Source organism: Pollicipes pollicipes, unplaced genomic scaffold, assembly GCF_011947565.3.
Source record: "Pollicipes pollicipes isolate AB1234 unplaced genomic scaffold, Ppol_2.1 Scaffold_4740;HRSCAF=5597_pilon_pilon_pilon, whole genome shotgun sequence".
Classification (NCBI taxonomy): domain Eukaryota; kingdom Metazoa; phylum Arthropoda; class Thecostraca; order Pollicipedomorpha; family Pollicipedidae; genus Pollicipes; species Pollicipes pollicipes.
The window spans coordinates 19,852,294-19,871,260 of record NW_023596545.1 but is presented as its reverse complement, the minus strand read 5'-3'; the positions used below and the strand labels follow the sequence as shown (position 1 = coordinate 19,871,260).

At 51.6% G+C, this 18,967-nt stretch overlaps 2 protein-coding genes across 6 annotated transcripts in view; both read left to right on the top strand.

The window, feature by feature from the left end:
* The window catches only part of LOC119098457 (zinc transporter 2), a 36,875-nt gene that overhangs the window by 15,138 nt on the left and 2,770 nt on the right, over positions 1-18,967 (top strand). The window contains exons 1-8 of one of the 5 annotated variants that reach the window (XM_037221374.1): positions 11,851-11,865; positions 12,129-12,555; positions 12,845-12,980; positions 13,559-13,721; positions 15,578-15,731; positions 16,131-16,335; positions 17,206-17,336; positions 18,095-18,204. In XM_037221374.1, the coding sequence (XP_037077269.1) occupies positions 12,897-12,980; positions 13,559-13,721; positions 15,578-15,731; positions 16,131-16,335; positions 17,206-17,336; positions 18,095-18,204 (847 nt within the window). In that variant the 5' untranslated portion in view covers positions 11,851-11,865; positions 12,129-12,555; positions 12,845-12,896. Of the gene's footprint in view, positions 1-11,850; positions 11,866-11,942; positions 11,953-11,981; positions 12,011-12,128; positions 12,556-12,844; positions 12,981-13,558; positions 13,722-15,577; positions 15,732-16,130; positions 16,336-17,205; positions 17,337-18,094; positions 18,205-18,967 lie in introns of those variants that run through there. The other 4 variants (XM_037221375.1, XM_037221376.1, XM_037221373.1 and 1 more) reach the window with 4 other exon arrangements.
* Positions 2,958-4,664, top strand: LOC119098034 (phospholipid phosphatase 5; the record flags this gene model as incomplete). The annotated part of the gene is made up of 1 exon (XM_037220964.1): positions 2,958-4,664. A coding segment is annotated over one exon (723 nt), but the record flags the coding sequence as incomplete, so codon positions are not given.

Sequence of the window (18,967 nt, the reverse complement as noted above, 5' to 3'; positions counted from 1 at the left end):
CGATTTGCATTGGTTGGAGTCCCTACAACAATGAGTAGTCTTTTGGCGGTCAGGCTCTCAGAGTGTCCAACAGGGGGTCCTATGACGGAAGGAGTCCGGAGTCGGCCAGAGGTGACCCGGGGCCATTGCGGGGCCCTTCAACCCGTTTTAGCCAAGGGTCCGTTGGCCAAACACGGGTCTCCGTGCCAGTTATTGGATCACCTACGGTAATCAGAAATCTTGTTGCCCCAATGAGAGCTCTTGCGCCTATTCCGGGTCAAATGCCCCGGCCAGAAGCCGCCAAAGGACCTCCCGCGCCAGGGAGAGCACCAACATAGGAAGTACATCTGTGAGGGCCTCCGGACGAACCCATCAGGCGAACCCGCCTCCATGTCTCCAGAATGGCAGCTGGTAGACACCCCGGGCTGGGACGGGATGATCTTTAAGCAATTGCCCGGAAGGGTCGTGTGCATCTAACTTTTCGCTAATGTTTACGCATTTTACGCATTACATTACACATAATGTTTACGCAGTCACACATTTTCAATCAATGTTTACACAAGTTGCTGGCCTCATTTATGTTTATGGTCGACCTTCACGGGATCCTCAATATCTCTCTATGGTGTGGACTCCCTCCCTCTGGAGAGACGGAGTCCTCTTTATCTTAAGTCCTTCCTCGGGCGTTAGAACCTGTGCTGCTGTCCGGTATGGAAAGCCCAAATCAGGATCCATTCCGCTTAGAAGTGAAGCGAGTTGGCCTCATAATGCCGCGCCGATGGACCATGAAGCCACCGACTTAACAGCGGTCGTCGTCGAGATTCGAGCCTGGGCCTACCGCGTGCGAGACCAGCATGCTAACCGTCCATCCACCAGAAATGCGGGTCCCGCGGCCGAAAAGTTGTGATCACAGTAGGACTGGTTCAAAGTGAGTTGATGGATTTCGTGATCGTTTGATGCCGTCACGCATGGAGCCGACTTTTCGCACGGGATTCTGCATATTTGCACTTGCTTCCCTGTACAGCTGGCAATCCGCGTATGCTTGACACGCACAACCATCTGAAGGCTTTTGGAGGGTGTGTAAGCCCGTTGCGTAGCCACCCTCCATTTGTGAGGGGGTATAAGCCCGGTGCATAACCACCCTCCGTTTTGGAGGGTGCCCAAGCCTGGTGCGTAGCCGCCCTCCGTTTTGGAGGGTGTGTACGCGCAGCCCCGTAACAAAACACCCATTATGTTACGTAGTTTCCCGGCTCACTCTTTGCTGAATAGCCCCAAAGTGCTTTTTTCAGTTTAGGAGACTACATTGCCCACCTGATATAACCAGATTTAGAATGGCTTATGAATCTGCATATTAACTATAGGTTGACGTTACATTACGAAAACTTTCTGCTGCAGTTCTTCAGTTTTGCAGGTGGTTGCACGTCCGACTGTGAATTAGTGTTGTTCGTGACGTACGCTTATCAGCTGATAGCTTCGGGCTAATTGTGACGCGGCAGTGACTTGTGTCGAACCCAGTGGACCCTCGTCACTTGTGCTCGGCGTATCTTCGATGGGCGGTGCTTACAGGTGGTGTTTGAGTTCGATGGCTCCTTTATAACATGGGGAGCCGTGATGTGAAAAGGTACGCTTGCCATTGGGACGGACGTTCAGGAATACAGCTGTTTGTGAACACGGCTGCTTGGTGTCAAAACGTGACGAGTATGGATTATACCGACGCATGCACCATGTTGTGTAGGATGCATTGTAAACATATGGATGAAGAATGGAGATAGATGTCGTGCACAGTTCATGTTGGTTAACCTGAGGCTTGCATTTGCTGTGGAACGGCATTGTTTTGCAGACTCATTGCTGATAGCAAAGCATCCAATAACTGGTATGAGGTGATCAGTAACATTTTCTTAAGGTATCTTGTCTCCTCACTGTTACCACTCATCTGTTGAATAAAAACAAGATATGGGCACCATGTGACCATTGCAGTTAGTGTTCCTTTAAGCCCAACTCATCATCATTAATGTTTGTTTTATATTCTCATGTTGAATGTAATGTTTGGCCTGTGGTGGTGCATGCAAGGAGCAGTGTAAGTAAAAATCAGTGTAATCATCTATGAGTCCACAGTGCTGGATGAGTGCCCTTATTTTTTTCCTGGATGTGATGACTAGCTGCAAAGGCATTGCTCAACACCAACATCACTCACAGTTGAGCATGCAATTCAACATTAGAAATGTTATATTTCATTTTTGGTGGATGATTGGAATGTAGCATTGATATATTTTCATATAATATAGATATTTGTAATGGGAAAAGGTACAGATATGTGTGTGAATGTTATTTTGAGCATCTTTTAGTTGGATAAAATGTTGGCACTACTTTTTGCCCTGGTGGAATTTCAAGCTAACAGGCGTTAAGAAAAGTTGTTTCAGTATGCATTTATTACTTGGCCATGCATTGCCCATGGATTCTGTCATGTGCAAACATGTCCTAAACATCATTAAATTGAAACTTGTTTATATGCATCATACATAATGTACATTACATCAGGAAGAACACAAAGATCTACAGGCCCAACAACTGCACACTTATGGCTGAGCTGCTTATGCACTACCATCAATTTCCTTTGTTACATCTCAACTGATTCTAAGTGCTCAATGCTGGTTTATAGGAATTTTAACCAATTGTGCTTTGTAGTGGTTGTGAATAGGGATCCAAGTTTGAAAAGTGGGCTAGTTAATTGTGATTGTCTTTTTTCAGTCATGCAGTGACAAGATATGCCAACCTGAGCATATGCTGATGCTTCAGCAGTGTGGCCAGAAGTCACCAGCAGTGCCTGCATGCTGTGGCAAGATATCACATTCACAAGATATCACATCCACCTACCATGGATCTAACATTTGGCCTTCGCCCAGAGTTCTCCACGCGCTTCTTCGCGGCCGAGGTTTGCGTGCGCGTCTTCCTTCTGCTCGTGTTCCTTAAGACCGAGTTGACGGATCCCGTTTGTGCGCGAGATTCGGCCAGAAGAGGCGTGGATCTACAGCTACCCGCACGTGGACAGCTATGTGCCCACTTCAGCTCTGTGGTTTCTGGTGTTGGCCGGGCCAGCACTCGCCATCGGCGCCTGCTTCCTCATCTCGGGCGACTGGATCGACCTGCGCGAGGCCAGTCTGTCGGCCTCGCTTTCACTGCTGCTCACCGGTATCCTAACCAACTGCCTGAAGCTGGCGGTGGGCAGGCCGCGGCCCGACTTCCTTGCTCGCTGCCACCCGGACGGGCGGCTGCGGGCCGACCAGCCGTGCACCGGCGACGCGCACGCCATCGCCGACGGACGCAAGAGCTTCCCCAGCGGCCACTCGTCCTTCTCCGCCTGTGTCGCTGTCTTCGTGTTCCTCTACCTGGCCGGCAAGCTGGGCACGTTCACGGAACGCGGCCGCCGCCAGTCGCACAAGCTGTTGGTGCTGTTCCCGCTGCTAGTGGCGGCGCTGATCGCGGCCAGCCGCACCTGCGACTACCACCATCACTGGCAGGACGTGCTGGCCGGCTGCGCGCTGGGTGCCGTCGTCGGCTGGGTCGGCTACAGCCATTTCTACCCGTCTGTGTTCGCGGTGGCCGCCGACCGGCCGCACTGCGTGGCCGGCGTGGACGCGCCGCTGCCTCTGCACGTGACTGACACCGTCGACACCGCAGTCCCCGGCGAGGTCAAGTGGATGTGAGGGAGATGAGCAATCTCGGAGCTGTGTAGTTACGTGGAGACGTAAAATGTATTTTTGTAAGCATGGTATGGTATGGTGCTGGGAGCAATATCGGAGCTCTCGAGTGTGGACCGCATTTTCTAGGTGTGGGGACAGTGTGCCGCGCTTTGGTCGAATGATGTTGATGGTTTGGGTGTTGTGTTAGCGTATGGCCGCTGATGTGCTGTTGGGAGGCGCTAATGGTCGTACGGTTATCGACCATTGACCAATGTTTGGCCGTGTGGTCTGTGGTGCTGGTATGTTCAGCACTTCAGGTATTCCACTCCTCCACTTATATATGTGGAATAACTTATGCATTGTTGCCACGAGTGCGTAAGCTGGGCGTCACAATGTGGATTCCGAGGCACTCGTTCGGGGCCCACGGAGTATTGTATGTCCACATTCTTAAATGGCAGGAGCACCGGAAGTCCTCAGACATTGGAATGACCGGAAACAGTTATTTGTGTTTTCTTTCCATTCTGCGCCCACAGGGATGATGCAAAATCTTCAGAAAGTCAGTGGAGGCTCAGTCCCGCTAATCTAGCGCCCTCGCCCATTTTTAAATGGCTCCCAATCTGCAACACAGTCGTTTTCGTATTGCCGCTAGACCATTTGTAAGAACGCAATAAACGCTAAATCAGCCATTGGCGGGTGTACACACGTGATCTCCAGGGTCACGTGCTGCCCCCCCCCCCCCCCTACCGCTGTCGGGTGTCGTTCATGTATTAAAAATGTGTTTGAATACATGTTCACAATAAAAATTTCGGATCGACGAGTAAAATTAAAGAAATCAGGAAGATGGATGCTCTTTTACGCCACACAACGAATCCCCGCCCCCGTTCATTACGATTTCCTCCATACGCCCTTGTTGGTAGTCTTTACTCTGCACGCACTATCGCTTGACTCGGATGCGACCAGCGGTTGTCCGCAGAGAAGGGCAGACCGAAATAAATAACCTCGCGAGGATGTGACGTAAAAGTCGATTGTTAAACGTGACCGAGAACACGAAGGGAAGCCGTAGCAATCAGCGCTGCCGTAGTGATGGCCACAGGCAGGGGCGAAACGCTGACCGGGTTGCGGCGTGGCAGCAGCCCTAAGCATCGCTGACCGATGTCAGCTCAGGTGTCTACACGGCGTGGTAACGGCCCTAAGCATCGCTGACCAATGTCAGGTCAGGTGTCGACGCGTGTTGATGGACGACTTACCATTGATAGCGAGATTATGTGGGGACAGTGACAAGAGGTCGTGACCAGACTTTACACTATACAGAAAGGGCTTGGCTTGCGTGTTGATGGACGACTTACCATTGATAGCGAGATTATGTGGAGACGGTAACGAGAGGTTGTGACCGGACTTTACACTATACAGAAAGGGCTTGGCTTGCGCACGTTTGGTAAATACTGCGATGTCTTTCGCGGCATGGGGTGAGCTGAGCAATACGTGTCTGTTTTCGATCCTCCCGTCCCGTGCCGTCTGCTCACGTCTACGTGGGTTGGGCGGTGGCGTCCAGGGGCATAGTTCCCCAAAATAAGTAGGGGAGGCTGGGCTGTGAAAAATAACGAAGCCTGACGAAGTCGTGGTAGGAACCCTTGGGCCGCCCAGAAATGACCTTACGCATGGAGAGAGAGTGTGTGCGTGTGCGTGTGATGGAGCATAAGATAAAACCAGCAGGGAGCAGGGGTGTCTAGACAGCGTAACGTCACGCTTGGGCGTGCCCGCAAATCACGTTAAGTTATTACGGCTGGCTACTGTTGACTTTTTCTCAGAACGAGAACGGACCACGGAGTCGCGCGCCCAGTCTTGTTTAGTAATACTAGCTCAGCTAATGCCACAAAGGAACAGGGACGCAGCCAGGGAGGAGACCCCCTCTCCTTTCATGCCCGCATTTTCCTTTCCACCTGAGCAGCATGGCCGGCTCCTTCGGCTCTGTCCACCGCAGAATAGTTTCACAAAATACCTTGGAGGGGGAGGCTAAACAGTGAGAATGACGCGACATATTCCCAGCTTACGCCAACACAGGTCTATAATAGTAAAACAAATATATGAACAAGTCTAGTACAACATATGGCAGCAACGGAGCACATTTCACGACTAGCCCGTAGCGTCGATGTTAAAATGTATTTTTTCACGCCCATGGCTTTCTAAATCTGAAACATATGCATATGCGTATGCATAAGAGCACATACAGATAAGGCTTCAACAGTTCTCTTTCAATTTCCCGGATCAAAAATGTGTGCCGTGACAGCCCTTTTTCAGCTATTAGGGAAATCGCAGGCCTATGTGCACTCTGCGATGTCCAGTTGCGGGATCGAATTTTGTTTTCGTTAACCCTTTTCAGAGTTGAGACCAAGGGTGTCAATTTTCATAAATTATCGGGGGGGGGGGAGAGGGGGCAAAGCAAAGGTTTAACAACCAGCCCCCGGCGTGTTTTTCTCATCGGATTCAACCCACTTTATTTTGATTAAACGCAAGATACATTTTTCATCTTTGTGTAATTTATAAAAGTCTTTAATGTAAGCAGTATGTATAGAATTTATGCAGGGTTGGATCCAGGGAGCAGGCATTGGACGAACGCGTGTCATCTGATCGGCACGTGAAGGCGCCCCTTTAGAGGTCATCTTAGGGCGCCGATGGCGCTGTTCTATGGCAGTCATGGAAGGCGGCACGCAATTTGGTCGTGGGGGACGGGGACGGGGTTAGCCGTGGAGGACTTAGGTCATCCTCACATTCCAGAGATTTTCACTTTAACCTCACAAATCATTGCGTGTCTTATGGCGCTAGATATGTGAAGTTTAATGCATCGTTTATCCGTTGAGTTGTTACGATTTGTATCTTGTGGCCAGAGTAACCATGACTTTTTGTTATTAAAGTGGTATGAGACCCTGCTACGCAAAAAGATGAAGGATGATAGCCTTTGTGTTATGACCAGCTTTGACCCACGTTTTTGTAGTATTCCAGCCAAAAACATTGGGGGGCCCCAACTCAACATTGGGGGGGGGGGGGGGCAGGGCCCTCACAAAAGAGTACAAATCGCCACCCGTGGTTGAGATAGAGAATAGAATGAAAACGGTCACCGAATGACAATTAAAATATTAGTTACGAACGATCTTCTCATAAATTAGGTATAATGTACTGTAATATATATATATACCTAAGATTTCTCCCAGGGGCGGATCCAGAGAGGTGGCCACGGGGCCATGGCCCCTCACTGGGCCCCGAAGAGGCCCATAGGCTCCGAAGGGGGTCCTTAGTCAACCAAAAAGATTCAATTCTTTAAACAAAAAACGCAATAAAATTGGACATCTCTGGATTTTCAGGCCACAAAGAACAGTTGCCAGCGAAAGTGAAGGGCCAACGAGAAGAGAGACAAATCTTCAATGATTAAAAAGGTGGTAATTGGAAATTCTAAGTCTTATTACGCTGTCCAGGGGCACCCTGATGCTTCCGGGCGACCTATATGCCCACGTGCAAGGTCATTTCGGTCGTTAAGAAGCCTTCCACATTGGCCTTGGCTTCTTGCGTTTTCTCGGAGGGCCCTGCACTGTTGTTGTGCGATTCCTGCTAGAGCGCCGGGACGCTCTTATCAATCAGGGACCTTCCACGTGTTTCCTTCCACTGTGGGCTATAGCCGGGGCCCCATATGTTAATCTGCCGGGGTATTCTCGATTGCTTGGGGGCCCTTTACGTTGGTCTCGGTTCACTACCGACACACTCTGGATATGCTCATGGGCCCTCTGCATTGATCCGGGGCGTTTCCGGTTCTGTCACTTGCTTTGGGCCCTGCGCTCTTGTCGGGGGACTATCTGTTAACCTGCTTATGCACACGTGGTCGATTGGGGCCCTCAAAATTAGGCAATGGGTACGTTCTATTTTAATGGAGGGGCCCTGCACACTCGTCGGGGACCCATCTGTTAACCTCCTCCGGCACGCTGGGCTGTTTAATCCTGCACACTGGGTATTTTAATGTAGGGCCCTACGCTCTTGTCGGGACCACCTGACAGCCTGCTCGGATACACTCGATCTTTTAGGGGCCTCCACACAAGGTCTTGGGTACATTTTATTTGCATGTTCATATCGAGGGCCTATTTGATGTGCTGCTCGGGCACATTCGATTGTTGGGGTATCTCTACGTCGGGTCTTAGGTATTGCCTATTTGAATGGAGAGCCCTGCGCTCTTGGCGGGGGCCCTATCTGCTTACCATGCTCCGGCGGACTCGATCATTCGGTGCCCTCTACATCGCGTCGTGATTATTTCATATTTAAACGGAAGGCCCTGCGCTCTTATCGGCGGCCCCATCTGTTAACCCGCTCGGGCACACTCGATCATTCCGAGGCTCTCCATACCGTGTTTTGGTTACTTCTTATTTGAATGGATGGCCCTATGTTCTCGGCAGGCCCCATCTATTAGGCTGCTCGGGTCGGTGGCGGATGCAGACGGGGAGGGGGAATGCACGAGACCATGTCCCCCATGAACCATGCCAAGGGGACCTATAGGCTCCAAGGGGGCCCACAACTGGCCGAACGGACGCATTTTTCTAGCAAAACATTACACAACACAATGGAGCATCTTTGGGCCTACAGACGAAGAACGGTTCCTGGCAAAAGTAAAGGGTTCATAAGCACATTAAGTTAATCCTTTGCTGATTGAGGTGTTGCTTGGGGAAATATCGGGGTCCATTACGCTGTCCAGAGACATTACGCCGTTGTCCAGACCCTATATGGCCACTTGCCGGGTCAATCCGATCGCTAATAAGCTTTCCACGTTGGCCTTGATCTCTGCATTTTCTCGTATGGCCCAATGCTGCTGTTGGGACGCTATCTGCTTCCATGCCTTGATCGAGCAGGCTTTCCTCCACAAATTTTTTTCCCGTTCTTCCGAAAGGCTTTGTATGCCTTTTCCGGGGCCTCATACGCCAGGGGCTCAGTTGCTCAAGGGCTCATATTAGTGTCGGGTTCTTTTCACTTGCTCGGTGGGCCTTGTGTTGTTGCTGGAGCTTACATGTGGTAAAGCACCGAGACACTCGATGCTCAGGGGCCCTCCAGTTTGATTTAGGGCTCCTTCCCTTTGACCTCAATATTGGAAGACTCTTCGCTCCTGTCAAGATTCTTGCTGTCAACCTGCCCGGGTGCTCTTGATTGCACAGTGGTATTAATTCATGGTACTGGGTAGTTCCCCTTTGCTCAGAGGGTCCCGTGCTCTGGCCGGGGCCTTGAATGTCAGTTTGCCGGGGCACTACATGTCGCTAAGGGACACACGTTAGTTTTTTTTTGTGTGTGTGTGATGTCATGTCATTGAGGCTTTACGACGCACTCAGCTGCTGAGGCTATATGGCGTCGCCCGCCTCTCACCCTGGCAGGAAGGGCGGGCACCGCGGGGAATCGAACCCCGTACCTCTGGCTTACCAAACGTGCAGTGCTTAAGGCGGACGCGTTAACCACTACACTACCGGCACCCCGTTTTTTGTTTTGTTTTTTTGCTTGCTCTGATGACCCTGTACTTGTTGACAGTAGCTTGTTTGTTCGCTTCCTGCGGCATCCATGACCACTCAGGTTTCATCCCTATTGGCAATGCTGCCTTAGCCTTAGAGCAGACGTCGGATATCCGCCGATGAATATTTGCGCACAATTGTTGAACGTAATTTTGCGTGCCGCCGACGTCGTGCGTGTCATTTTCCTTGGTTATTTAGTATATGACTTCTTATAATTGCACATGACGTACTTAACATATTTTGAATGTTAGGATATTATGCACTCCTCTGTAGCAGCGAAAAAATATGCATTAATCATCAGCTATCAGATCATTATATGGTCCCGTTGACTATCCGTAAATAAGCTAGAAATGAAGTTCATTCTTTGTTTTGATGGTATTTAGCAGCCAACTTGAGTCTATTGTGCCTGTTTTTCCGAAACAGTCGGCTTCAAAATCACGTGATCTAACATAATCTGTAGAAAATGAGTGAGCTCCATGCATGTGCACACGTAGCACGCCTAGCTTTATAGGGCTGCGCACAGTAAGATCGGTTCCCATTATATTTAACATACATACATACATACCTATATATATATATATATATATATATATATATATATATATCTACAAATTGTGTGCTTGGAATGCAAGGATAGTTTTAGAGGTGGCCCCAAACACTACGGGGCCCAGTGTTTTGTGCTCCCCACTTTCACAAAATCCGGGATCCGCCCCTGTTTGTGCTGTACAGGCGTCCGCATTGCATGCCAACAGAGTGGGACCGGCGTAAACGGATCGCTATCGCGACGCCGGTACGATTCTTTCTTTCGATGTTGAGGTTCTGGTCGTCAACCGACGTGCCGAAGGATCTGGACAGTGGATGTATTGGCCTGTCACGGCGCTGCCGAACTATCTCCTGCATCGACTCCACAAGTGCGTCGCACACGCGCGCAGAAAGCTGTCACTGCGTTACGAATACAAGACGCTGTGCCCGCCTGGGTGTCCGAACATCAAATGCGCTGGCTATCGGTTGTGGGTCCGCGGGCAGATGGCGTGTCATAACCACAAACAATGATCTTGAGCACTGAAGAATCTCTCCCCCACCCTTCCCTTCTGCTCCTTTGGATAGTCTGTCATCATGGACGTCTGCTTCTTGGGCCTTGAGAAAAGGGGTGTTGTTCCGCAAAATAAGTTCGGGGGTGGGGGTACTTTGCTGGGAAAATTGGCAAAATGTATCCCAAAAGTGCACAAAAGCGTGGTTCTCCGAATTAAATCCACTCCCATCTTCCACTTGGGGCCCGCACCACCACTAATGAGCAGAAAGATACACACCTGCTTGGAAGGCAGTTGTGGTTGCCAACAGGACGGTTAACATCGTACCGATAACGGCAAGGGCCATGATGACGAGCTGGTACTGAACAGTTGCCCTAAAATGCAAAGATCTAAAAGACTTCTCTGGATGATCTGAATCACCTAAAGCACCTGAAACACCCGTGACCTGTGACTATGCTCCCTAAAAACATTCAAAGGAACATTTTTGGCACAAGGAGAATACAGATGTTATACTGTGAGCCACACTGCAGAACTAAGCCCCAAAAGCTAGGTTTCACATTAGAAAAGCTGCCCAATAGACAATTGGTGGCTGAAAATAACCACTCACATTATCCTTTTGGCCACCAAGCCTCATAATTTAAAACATAGATCTCCTCCTTCCAGTATTGATGGTGGAATGTTACAAAAACTAAGGTGAAATATAAACATCACAAAATGGTCGCCTATGTTGGGCATTTCTTGCTGGCAATGACTGGACTCAGGGGCATAGTTTTTCAAAATGAGTAAGCTGGGACTGAACAGTAAAACCGAATAAGAAAAAATGCCCTTGGCTTGATTATGGATGAATAAAACAAAACTACACAATGAAAATAACATTTGGTCAAATGGGGTGTTCCAAACCTGATGAGGAACACACATTGGGTGGAGTTGAGGCCTTGAGACTATTAGGTGGGCAGGCCCTCAGTGCAGTCCACCAAAAGTTTTGAGCAAATTGATAATCCTGATCTACAAATCACAGAACTTTACAAGTTCAAAAAGGATGCATTATCTCAGAACTCCCCATTTTTTATATCAGATGGCCTGCTTACAGCCATGCAGGCTGCTAAACTCCTTTGGTAAATATCATAACAGGTGTGTGCACAATCAAATGTCATGACAGACACCTACACTTTCTTATATTGCCATTTATTTCTCGACAAAAGGACCAAGGTGATCATCAAGCCATGCAGACTTAATATCCTTGCTATTTGACATATTTTGCAAATTATAACAAGGTAACACCTCTGTAGATAATTTTGCGCTGTTGTGATATCAAATGCTGAATATTCAAGTACTAATTGAACAACAACCCATGATATATTGTAAGCCTGAAGATTTTCAACCCCAGTATCGATACACATTAGAAGACATTGACCAGCCACTTATCATGCAGCACTCAACAGCCGGAAGTCACTGTCATACTGTACATAGCTATTCGTGTAGTAACGTGCATGCATATAAAATTACTTGAAGGCAGTCCGACCCAAGCCCTCCAACTACACCGAACGCTAACCTGATTTCAAGCGTTTTCTGTGAATGAAAAGGCGATCACACTTAATCGTCGCAACCACACCAAAGATGCCGCCAATACCGCATTGCCAACTCTTAGTATACTACTCTAAATTTGGTCTTAATTCCGATCCTGGCATGCTTGTTGTACTTTGATACCTACTAGACAAAACCTCGGAGTGCCCAGTGTTGCACTTAGTGCATTGTTTGCGTGCCTTGCGGTGGCCGGGGTGACAGGGAGAGAGTGGGGATTGGCATTCGCAGTTGGGATGCATTCCGCTTGATTTCTGTATTTACGCATTGTGATATGATAAGTGAACAGCACCATTCATTGTGAAATCAGGGAAAGCTTTATTTTGCAGGATGTTTTGGGAGAAAGAAGTGTGATTCTCCTTCATTGACGCAGCAGAATGTCCTAGTTTTCCCACGGCCTGTTGCAAGCTGGCATGCGTGGTCGTTTGTCATACAAAAAGTACAGCACAACCTGCAACACTGCTGTAGTTGGTTAAAATATGTCTGCTGATGATAAAAACAAGGCCACAGAGAGGCCTGACTCAAGCCTCAGCAGTGATGATGATCCAATCCTGGACTTTTCTGCAACACAAGTGACAATGCCCTTGGATGATGAAGATCCTCGGGTGCTTCGGGGACAATCAGTAATGTGCAGCTCTTGCAGGCTGTTTTCAAAGCCGATGTGCACACATAATCAGCCAATTCGGACAAGAGTTCTTGGGGGGCTTTCACATGGCTCCTAATCATGTTAACCATGGCTATGAAGCACTGATTCAGGTTGGTCAGCTGTATAGCAGCTACACTTGTGTATTGTGTGCCTTGAAGAGTCAGTGTTATGCTGCTTTTTACTTCTAGAGAACTTGTATTGCATCACTGCATGTGATTAGATTAATCTCTCATTTGCTGTAAACATTTATGTTTCTAGGCCAAGGTTTACACTTAATGCCTGTTGGTTAAGCAGGATCCTACACACATTGTTACTTGCACTCTTATGTTGGCTTTAAAAAATTGACCCATTTAACTATCCACAGTGCATTGGAGTTTCAGCAGTCAGTGTCTTTGGCAGGAGGAGGCAACTGTTCAAGAACTCCAACAAAACCTGGGGGACTTGCATTGTCATGGACATGCACCACCCAAATGTAGCAGACGGGAGGCTGTCATCAGGCTGGCAGCTCACATCTGGCTTTTGCTTCTTGTTTATGGTGAGTGTACTCTCAGGTGGTATATTCTTTTTAGCAAAGATATACATTCATGGGGTATTCCATTGGTGCATATGACTTCGTGTTTGGGGTTTTTCAACGCACTCAGCTTCTGTGGATATAAAGCATTGTGTGCCTGCTACCTTTGTGGGAATGGCCAGTTGGCACAGTAAGGCTAGCATATGTGAAGATGAAAAGAACTTGATGATTTGTCATCTCTTGCATGTAGTACTCATTGAGCTTATAATTTATGAAGAACTTAAAAACTGTAGATGGGCTGAGTTTATTTCACTGTGGCACCTATATGCATCTGTGCCCTGACCCCCAGATGACAATAATATCTGTGCTCTGACTCTCAGTTGGCTGGGTGGCTGGCTGGCTGCCTAGCCAACAGCCTGGTGGTGATGTCAGATGTATGTGCCCTGTCCTCCAGTTAGCTGAGTGGCTGGGTGGCTACCTGGCCAACAGCCTGGTGGTGATGTCAGATATCTGTGCCTTGCGCCCCAGTTGGATGAGTGGCTGGGTGGCTACCTGGCCAACAACCTGGTGGTGATGTCAGATATATGTGCCCTGACCCTCAGTTAGCTGAGTGGCTGGGTGGCTACCTGGCCAACAGCCTGGCAGTGATGTCAGATGCGGCACACCTGCTGAGTGATTTTGGCAGCTTCCTGCTCTCCATGTTTGCCATCTGGATGTCAATGCGGCACCCCACCCGCAAGATGACCTTTGGCTTCTACCGTGCTGGTGAGGCTCCTTGGATGCTGTTCAGCATGTGGGGATCGGTCTGTGGTCCTGCAGGTACTGGGGAGGGGAGGGGGATGGGATGTTGTTAAACAAATCATGAGGGCCACATTTGGTTGTGCTAGTAGTTGTGATGGCTCTATCCAGGCATAGTGAGAGGTCTGATACTGCTGGGGCAGTGCGGGTTGTACAATGGCTGCTCATGTCTATAGGGGGCAATGGTTCTGAGATGCCTCCACATGCTCCACATGCATCTGCTCTGACCTTGCACCATGCATGGCCCTTGTTGTGGGCTGAACCTTTACTCCTCCAATGGTTTTGGAATGTTCCATGTCATAAGCAGAGTAATTGGTACGGCCATCTCGTTCCACACCTTATTTACTACAAGGGAGAGATTAATCATGTGTGGTATGAGCTCTGAAACATGCATTTGGATGTATTCTAGTCATGTCTTGCAGCAGTTGATTTCTTGGGTTGGGTCAATTTTGGCCAAACAAATTACCATATTTGCAGTGTTTTTGATTTGGTTGTAGATTTTGGCACACCCAAGGCCTTGATCTTGGCTGGCCTAGCACATGCTTGGATGTGCTTTAAAAGTTTAACGTGATGAACTCTGAACCTCAAATGACCACCAGCCTGTGGACACATGCCATTTATTTTGGTTCCTGATACAACACCAGCCCAATGTACTAGTTGGAAGGCAACCTCAGGCCTTTGCCTTACAATGCTCTGGCTGTTGGCGACACTTGGCTGGGTCATGCATGGCTCATTTTGCAGCTCAAACTTGTAATGTGTTGTTCAGTGAAACTGAAACCAGAAGCTTGACCTTATGACAGTTGACGTGCGCTTTTGGCACGGCCCGGCCTATGCTCGACACAGTCACGCGATCGCTAGCGCTTCAAGGTCTTGTCAGAAAAGAATACTCATTTTTATGGCACGTCTGCATCGTTCTTGCACGCGTCCTTTGGACCGGTTTGTACCGTATGCGAGGGAGGCGACTGCATTGTTATTGTCCGCCCTCCGGAGACAGCTCATTCGCGTCTGCCACCTCTCGGCGCACGTAGAGAGAGGCGAATCGAGGGCGACGGTGTCCGGTGCGGGCGGCTGACCGGTTTTGTGTCGCCCTGACCTGGTAAGGACCAGCGCTCCCATGGCGCTGGCCGGCTTTGACCGGATCTTGCGGTCGGACCGTCGGACTGTCCGACGGCAAGTGCGGTTCAGTTGGGTGACTGGCGTCCGTGGCGTGTAATCTCCGGTCCTGTTTGTGCCGGCCATACTACTCAGTTTCGGATCCATCCCTAGAAACGGGCCGGCCTTTGCAGCCAGCTCCTTAGGCGGCTGAATGTCTGCAATTCGCGGCTGCTGGAAGGTACCGCCCATCCACGTGCGCCACTGGTTTTGTATTTGTATTTGTAAACGTCGTGAGGCAACTCCACAGGAACGGTCCCTGTCTGAACCGGGTCATCGTGCGACGGTCTATCCCTCTCGCAGCCGGAAAGGCATGGCGTGTTCCGCTCGTCCGTGTCGCGGCGGCTCTCCCCGCACTGGGTCAATACCACGGCTTGTCAGGAATGTGGCTATCTTGCAGCCATGCAGCTGCACACGTCCCGGGACCCTTCGTCCTGCGGTGTGACCGCCACGTACCAGCTGTATCACGGCCTCCCCTGAAGTACGCACTATGTGCCGGCCACGCCCCGAGGGGTCACTCAACGCGCGCTCCTCCGTCGAAAGAGGCGTTGGCCGCAGTGATACCGCGCGCCTGAGGTCACTCACCGTGCGCTCCTCCGTCGGGAAAGATGCTGGGCGCGGTGATCCCACGCCCCTGAGGGGTCGCACATCACGCGCTCCTCCGTCGGCAGAGGTGCTGGGCGCGGTGATCTCGGTGCTCACCATCTGGATCGTCACCGCTGTGCTGGTCTACATGGCCGTCGAGCGGATGGTTCATGGCAACTACGACGTGGATGCCGACACGATGCTGATCGTGGCGGGCGTCGGCGTGCTCGTCAACATCGTGTCAGTGAGCGGCAGCGCGGCGGCGGACGGGCGCATCCCGGCCCGCACGTGCCCCCAGCTGGGAGCGAACGGCGGGGCTCATTGTAACGGCACGTGGCCGTGCGCTGGGCTGAGCTAAGTCGAGGGGGATGTGTCTCGGCGGAGGGCAGCTCTGGATGCACCGTTTGCTTGGCGACATGAAGGCGTGTTGTACTGTCGATTGCGTCATGGTTACATTTGCAGTATACCGTTGCGGTACCCTTGACCGATGCGCTCAAGGTTGTGGGCGCAGCAAGCTTGGTGCTCTGGTACGTAAACCGTTGGCCTTAAGCCGTTGGCCTTGACCTGGTGAGCGGCGTCGGCATGGCCGCTCTCCCGGCGGCGCCGCGGCGGCTGACCGAGCCGGCGGCTCTGCTGCAGTATGGGTGGCCTGCTGCACGGCCGCTGCTTCGGCTCCGGCTCACACGGCCACTCGCACGGCCTGGGCGGCCACGACCACGGCCACAGCCACGGAGACGGCGGCGCGGCGCAGAATATCAACGTGCGCGCCGCCACCGTGCACGTGCTGGGCGACCTGCTGCAGAGCATCGGCGTCCTGGTGGCGGCGCTCGTCATCAAGTTCAAGGTCAGGAGGCGCGACGGGACTAGCCGGCCGGTCGCTGTGAGGTCGTTGGGGGGGGGGGGGGGGGGTTAGGGGAGGGGCCTCTGGTCTGTGATGGGCGTACGGCGCGTTTTTGAAAAGGCGGTGGTGATCGCGTCGTCTTTTTTGATAAGGTAAAGATATCAGATCGGTTCGCTTGGTGGCTGTTTTGCTGGGTAGACCCTATGACCGCGTTTTAGGCGCAAGAAAAGTAATTGCGCCGCTAATCGTAGGTTTGCCACTGATTTGCGGTTTGGTCACTAGCGCGTTCTGAGCGGTGACGACCAGTTAGCCGCTGAAGTGAAGGCGGCCGAGCTGGTCTGACGGCATGCTTCGCACTGCGCGCCGACCCTCACGCTCACCCTCCATGTGAGGCGCAGGGCTCCGCTGTCCGTGATGCATAAGCAGGGGGTGGGAGCACATCGGCGACCGTGGCGCTAACGTCGCCTGAATCCACGCGTCGCTCGGCGCGTCTCACCAGCCCGTCTGGGCATGGGGTCTGCGAGGGGGAGACGCTGGCTGCTGCGGCGGCGGCGGCGTCCGTCTGTCAGTGATGCGTCGCTCGGCGCGTCTCACCAGCCCGTCTGGGCACGGGGTCTGCGAGGGGGAGACGCTGGCTGCTGCGGCGACGGCGTCCGTCTGTCAGTGGCGCGTCTCACCAGCCCCGTCTGGGCACCGGGTCTGCAAGGGAGAGACGCTGGCTGCTGCGGCGGCGGCGTCCGTCTGTTAGTGACGCGTCTCACCAGCTCCGTCTGGGCACCGGGTCTGCGAGGGGGAGACGCTGGCTGCTGCGGCGGCGGCGCCTGTCTGTCAGTGGCGCGTAGAGCTTGAGCGGTGTCCCTCTGTCTGCCGCAGCCGGGGCTGGAGATAGCCGACCCCATCTGCACGCTCCTGTTCTCCGCCATCGTGATGGCGACCACTGTGGGCGTCATGCGAGACGCGACGCAGATCCTGATGGAGGGGACCCCGGCTGACGTCCAGTACAGGTGAGCAGCGTGACCCGGGCCGGCCGTGGGGTCCCGTCCGGCGGGCCATGGGCGTGGCTGGGGATCGCGTGACGAGAGCCGGCCTGACGTCGAGTCTGCGAGTCGCCGACAGTAGATCGGTCACTGCGTGGTTACGGAGTCGGGGATGCGCAGTTACGATGCGTGGTTACGTGGTTACGGCCTGTGCAGGCACGTGACGGTGTGCTGCTGAGCGGGGATAGCCGCCCTGCGTCGCGCCCAGCACAAGCCGCGCCTCTACCTCGGCTTGTCCTCGCAGACTCGTCGTATTCCCGGTGCACCATGGCCTCTGACCACTAATATGGCCAATACAGTCGCTGAAAAAGGGCGTGAGGACACGCGTCGCGTTTGAAAAAGGAGACTCGTGATATTTGTGACGCCAGTGGATTTGTCCCTAATGGGGGACGGCGGACCTATGTGATTAACATTAACGGCAGGAAAACCGCTGACTTAGGTCGGTGTTCGTCTTCATCATTTACATATGCTGTGCGACGTCCTAGGCGAACCAGCGCCGACACGACGGTGTAATGCAAGCCGGCTGACCTCTGAGAGGCGCCCTCTGCTGGCTGCCCGTGATCAGCGGCTCGGGGATGCGGCGTGCCCCCGCGAGTGCTGCCGTGTATGGAGGACGTTCGTCTCAGCTGACTGGCAGCTGGCCGGCAGCTGCCGAGCTTCCGGCGGCGGCGGCTCCGTCTGTGTGTTGTCATTGCGGGTTGTGACCCGTCTTGTTTGATCCACAGCGCTGTACAGCGTGACCTGGAGGGCATCGAAGGTGTCATTAAGGTTCACGACCTGAATATATGGTCGCTGAGTGTGGACCGTAACGCCATTTCGGCCCATCTTGCCAAAGGTGAGCTATGTTGCGCTGGGCGAAGACGTTCAGTACATATGGTAGTGCGTTCAGTCATATGGTAGTGCGAGTAGCACGTGTTGGTTCATGGTAGTCATATATGTCAACAGATTGCTTGGGTGTGGGTTTTTTCTATAAACCCTTACAGCATGTTCACTTTTGTTTGTCATCACGCTATGGTATGGTGCCGGCAGTACTGATATCATCTCATTTCACTCAATTTCCCGCTTAGCGTATTGAAAAAGGTTTAAGGAGTCTTTCACAGCCTTTTTTATGTAGGTCCTACTGTCGTTTGGGGCATATCGAAATGTGGGATGTACGCTCTGTTTTGATGTAGGTCCTACTGTCGTGTGTGGCATATCGAGATGTGGGATGTACGCTCTGTTTTGATGTAGGTCCTACTGTCGTGTATGACATATCGGGATGTGGGATGTACGCTCTGTTTTGATGTAGGTCCTACTACCGTGCGTGGCATATCGGGATGTGGGATGTACGCTCTGTTTTGATGTAGGTCCTACTGTCGTGTGTGGCATATCGAGATGTGGGATGTACGCTCTGTTTTGATGTAGGTCCTACTGTCGTGTATGGCATATCGGGATGTGGGATGTACGCTCTGTTTTGATGTAGGTCCTACTACCGTGCGTGGCATATCGGGATGTGGGATGTACGCTCTGTTTTGATGTAGGTCCTACTGTCGTGTGTGGCATATCGGGATGTGGGATGTGCGCTCTGTTTCCGGGAAACATCTACAAGGTTTGTGTGT